Genomic DNA, 5,400 nt, shown 5'->3' with positions numbered 1-5,400 from the left:
GTCAGGGCCAGCCTCCTAATGCCCCGGTGAAACATGTTGGCATTGGGCAGCCAGCTGGTATTTTTGTCACAGTTCTCTTCCCTGCTGTAGCTGTAAACTCTGGTCTCTCAGCAGCGGGTATGGAGGGACGGTCTCATGAGGAGAGTTTAGAAGAATGAGAGGCGATCTTGTTGAAACATCCAAGATTCTTAGGGGACTTGACAGGAGGGGATGTGGAGAGGTTGTTTTCCCTTGTGGGAGAGTCTAGGACCAGAGGGTACAATCCCAGAATAAGGGGTCACCCATTGCAGACGGAGATGAGGAGGAATTTCTTCCCTCAAAGGGGAGTGAATCGGTGGAATTCTTTCCCACAGAGATCTGTCGAGGCTGGGTCATTAAATGTATTCAAGGTGGAGATAGCCATATTTTTAATCAGGAAGGAAATCGAGGGGCATTGGGGAAAAGGCAGGAGAGTGGAGTTGGGGATGATCAGATCAGCCATGACCTCATTGAATGGCCTGAATGGTCTATTTTTGCTCCTATGTCTGATGATCTCGCAAATGAGACAGCAGAGACCTGTCAGGTCATTCCAGAATTGTTCAAAAGATACAACAGATGCATACTGATGCACTTTATGTGAAGGTGAGTCCAGACCTCCAACTGTGTGGCGGAATTTGACCAGAGGACAGAGAGTGCGAGAGATACAGACAGAGAGAGATAGGATAAGTACTGGCATTGCATATTCATTTATTCACTCACAGGGTGAGGGCATCGCTGTCCAGACCAGCATTTATTGCCCATCTGTAATTGCCCAGAGGGCAGTTAAGAGTCAACCACATTGCTGTGGGTCTGGAGTCACATGTAGGCCCAGACCAGGTAAGGATGGCAGTTTCCTTCCCTAAAGGGCTTTGGTAAATAGGGTAAAGAAGAATCCAAAGGGATTCTACAAATACATTAAGGACAAAAGGGTAGCTAGGAAGAGAATAGGGCCCCTTAAAGATCAGCAAGGCAGACTATGTGTGGAGCTGAAACTTTATTGCTGGAACAGCACAGCAGGTCAGGCAGCATCTAGGGAACAGAAGATTCGACGTTTCGGGCACATGCCCTTCTTCAGGAATGGCATGTGCCATTCCTGTGGAACCACAGGAGATGGGGGAGATGTTAAAGAGTATTTTGCATCAGTGTTTACTGTGGAGAAGGACATGCAATATAGAGAATATAGGGAAATAAACAGCAGCATGTTAAAAAGTGTCCATACTACAGAGGAGGAGGTGCTGGTCATCTTAAAACACATAAAGGTGGATAAATCCCCAGGACCTGATCAGATGTACCTTGAACTCTGTGGGAAGTTCAGGAAGTGGTTGCTGGGCTCTTGCATTTGTATCATTGATAGTCACAGGTGAGGTGCTGGAAGACTGGAGGCTGGCTAATGTGGTCCCTCTATTTAATAAAGATGGTAAAGACAAGGCAGGGAACTATAGACCGGTGAGCCTGACCTTGGTGGTGGGCAAATTGTTGGAGAGAATCCTGAGGGACAGGCTGTACATGTATTTGGAGAGGCAAGGACTGATTAGGATAGTCAACATGGCTTTGTGCGTGAGAAATCATGTCTCACCAATTTGATTGAGTTTTTTGAAGAAGTAACAAAGAGGATTGATGAGGGCAGAGCGGTAGATGTGATCTATGTGGACTTCAGTAAGGTGTTTGATAACGTTCTCCATGGGAGACTAGTTAGCAAGCTTAGATCTCATGGAATACAGGGAGGACTCGCCATTTGGATACAGAACTGGCTCGAAGGTAGAAGACAGAGGATGATAGTGGAGAATTGCATTTCAGACTGGAGGGCTGTGAGTAGCGGTGTGTCACAAGGATTGGTGCTGGGTCCACTGTTTTTCATCATTTATATAAAAGATTTGGAATGTGAACATCAGAGGTATGGTTAGTAATTTTGCAGATGACACCAAAATTTGGAGGTGTAGTGGACAGTGAAGAAGGTTACCTCAGAGTACAACAGGATCTTGATCAGATGGGCCAAGGAGTGGCAAATGGAGTTTAGTTTAGATAAATGTGAGGTGCTGCATTTCGGAAAGACAAATCAGGGTGGGACTTATACACTCAGTGGTAAGTTCCTAGGGAATGTTGCTGAACAAAGAGACCTTGGAGTGCAGGTTCATAGTTCCTTACAAGTGGAGTCGCAGGTAGATAGGATAGTGAAGAATGTGTTTGGTATGCTTTCCTTTATTGTTAGTGCATTGAGTATAGGAGTTGGGAGGTCATGTCATAGAACATAGAACATTCCAGCACAGTACAGGCCCTTTGGCCCTTGATGTTGCACCGACCTGTGGAACCAATCTGAAGCCCATCTATCCTACACTATTCCATTGTCATCCATATGTTTATCCAATGACCATTTAAATGCCCTTAAGGTTGGTGACTCTAATACTGTTGCAGACAGGCCGTTCCACGCCCCTACTACTCTGAGTAAAGAAACTACCTCTGACATCTGTCCTATATCTATCACTCCTCAATTTCAAGCTATGTCCCCTCGTGCTAGCCATCACCATCCGAGGAAAAAGGCTGTCACTGTCCACCCTTATATGTCTCAATTAAGTCACCTCTCAACCTTCTTCTCTCTAATAAAAACAGCCTCAAGTCTCTCCAGCCTTTCCTCATAAGACCTTCCCTCTATGCCAGGCAACATCCTTGTAAATCTCCTCTGAACCCTTTCCAAAGTTTCCATATCCTTCCTATAATGCCGTGACCAGAACTGTACGCAGTACTCCAAGTGTGACTGCGCCAGAGTTTTGTGCAGCTGCAGCATGACCTCGTGGCTCCGAAACTCAATCCCTCTACGAATAAAAGCTAACACACCATATGCCTTCTTAACAACCCTATCAACCTGGGTGGCAACTTTCAGGGATCTATGCACATGGACACTGAGATCTCTCTGGTCATCTACACTGCCAAGAATCTTAACATTAGCCCAGCACTCTTTATTCCTGTTGCTCCTTCCAAAGTGAATCACCTCACATTTTTCCACATTAAACTCCATTTGCCACCTCTTAGCCCAGCTCTGCAGCTTATCTATGTCTCTCTGTAACCCACAACATCCTTCAGCACTGTCCACAACTCCACTGACTTTCGTGTCATCTGCAAATTTACTCACCCATCCTTCTACGCCCTCATCTAGGTCATTTATAAGAATGACAAACAGCAGTGGCCCCAAAACAGATCCTTGCAGTACACTACTAGTAACTGAACTCCAGGATGAACATTACCCATCAACCATCTCCCTCTGTCTTCTTGTGGCTGTCCAAGATGTTGGTTAGGCTTGTATTCAAATATTGCATGCATTTCTGGTCTCCCTGCTATCGGAAGGATGGTGTGAAACTCAAAAGTGTTCAGAAAAGATTTGCAAGGATGTTGCCAGGGTTAGAAGGTTTGAGCTACAGGGAGAGGCTGAATAAGCTGAGGTTGTTTTCCCTGGAGCGTCGGAGGCTGAGGGGTGACCTTATAGAGGTTTATAAAATCATGAGGGGCATAGATATGGTAAATAGACAAAGTCTCTTCCCTGGGGTGGGAGAGTCCAGAACTAGAGGGTATAGGTTCAGGGTGAGAGGGGAAAGATATAAAAGAGACCTAAGGAGCAACTTTTTCACGCAGGGGAATGAGCTGCCAGAGGATGTGGTGGAGGCTGGTACAATTACAACATTATAGAGGCATCTGGATGGGTGTATGAATAGGAAGGGTTTAGAGGGATATGGGCCGGGTGCTGCAAATGGGACGAGATTGGGTTGGGATATCTGGTCAGAGTGGGACCGACTGGGCCTGTTTCCGGCAAAACTGCATCACCCTGATTAATGTGTGAGCAGAAGTAGGACGCTGGCACCGATGTGCATACCCGCCCTCTCTGCCCTCTGTTTGACACCTTGTGCAATAGCACGGTGGAGCTCAGAATGATCCCTCAGTTGGGCGGGCAGCTGTGAAACTGGTTTGGTTTGAGTATGCCCTGGCACTGTGCTCTCCCCCCCCCCCCCCCCCCCCCCCCCCCCCCCCCCCCCCCCGCCTGACATGTTTGCTACATTTCCCAATGATTTATTCCTCTTGTTGTTTTGCCACGGGCGATTAAGGTGTCAAGGTTAAACAGAAAGCCCAGCTGAAAGGTTTGCCTGGAACCTTCAAGTTGCACTCAGTCCCTGTCCTGCCCACAATCGTACCCTCCCACCAAAAATAAAAACTCAGGCTGTTCTCTGACCAAATAGTCTGGCAGTTTTTCCTGTGCCTCAGCTACTCTACGGATGAAACTCACTTTGACACCTAAGAGGTTTGCTGATTCACCGCTACCCCCCACCTCCTCCCCACTGCTCTCTCACATCCCACTGAATGTTTGCTCACGTCCATTCCAGGGAACGAGCTGTTACCGAGCGCTCCAGGTTGCGACAGACTGCTTTAACCATGTCATTCAAGAAGGAGAAGAGCGAGCCAACAGGTACAAAGCATTGTTATTTTTAAGAAGTTGAGCACCTCCATCACCGATCCCTGAGCTCGGCTTTTCCTATCCTCTCTGTCCTCTGGGTTCTTTTCACTCGGTCACTTTTTACTCCTTGCCGAGGTGTTTATCAGCTCTGTCTCTCACTTTGATTCCTTGTTATCTGCTTTCTCTCTGACTCTGTGTTCCAAGTTGCTCTCAGAGGACCAAACTGACATTCTCAGGAGTTTGTGTTCAAAGACTGAGTTTACTTGTTAAGTATTTGGTTCTGGTTTCTGTCTTGATTTGACTCTGGACTCCTTCATCCCCCCCACCCCCAGCACCTTAAATCTGTGCCCCCTGCTAATTGACCTCTCTGCTAGGGGAAAACAGATTTTCCCTGCTCACTCTATAACATCGATTAAGTAACCCCTCAGCTCCCTCTGTTCGGAGAAAAACAACCTGCTCCTTTTCAATTGTATCCCTCTGCTGCAATTTTCAAGCCCAGAATTTGGGAATCACTGGAGGAGGCCGAGGTGGATCATCCACTCAGCACTTTTGGCTGAAGATTGCTGTGAAAGCTTCAGCCTGACCTTTTGCCCTGATGTGCTGGGCTCCTCCATCATTGAGGTTGGGGATATTTGTGGGGGCTCCTCCTCCAGTGAGTTGTTTAATCCCCCCACCACCATTCACGACTGGATGTGGCAGCACTGCAGAGCTTAGATCTGATCCAGTGATTGTGGGATCACTTAGCTCTGTCTGTCACTTGCTGCTTTTGCTGTTTGGCGTGCAAGTAATCCTGTTTGGTGGCTTCACCAGGTTAACATCTCATCTTCAGGAATGCCTAGTGCTGCTCCTGCCATGCCCTCCTGCACTCTCCATTGAACCAGGGTTGATCCCCTGGCTTGATGGTAATGGTTGAGTGGGGGATATGCCGGGCCATGAGGTTACAG

The 5,400-nt window shown here is 47.4% G+C and overlaps 1 protein-coding gene across 1 annotated transcript in view; it reads left to right on the top strand.

Annotated features, from left to right (window-relative positions):
* Positions 1-4,388: 4,388 nt before the first annotated feature.
* The window catches only part of LOC122543268 (natural resistance-associated macrophage protein 2-like), a 71,539-nt gene continuing 70,527 nt past the window's right edge, over positions 4,389-5,400 (top strand). Inside the window, exon 1 of the mRNA XM_043681747.1 lies at positions 4,389-4,468. Coding sequence (XP_043537682.1) covers positions 4,435-4,468 — 34 coding nt within the window. The 5' untranslated portion in view covers positions 4,389-4,434. The remainder of the gene's footprint in view (positions 4,469-5,400) is intronic.

This window comes from Chiloscyllium plagiosum, chromosome 43 (assembly GCF_004010195.1).
Source record: "Chiloscyllium plagiosum isolate BGI_BamShark_2017 chromosome 43, ASM401019v2, whole genome shotgun sequence".
In the NCBI taxonomy this organism is placed as follows: domain Eukaryota; kingdom Metazoa; phylum Chordata; class Chondrichthyes; order Orectolobiformes; family Hemiscylliidae; genus Chiloscyllium; species Chiloscyllium plagiosum.
The sequence above is the reverse complement of the archived record's forward strand: the minus strand, read 5'-3'. Positions and strand labels throughout refer to the sequence as shown.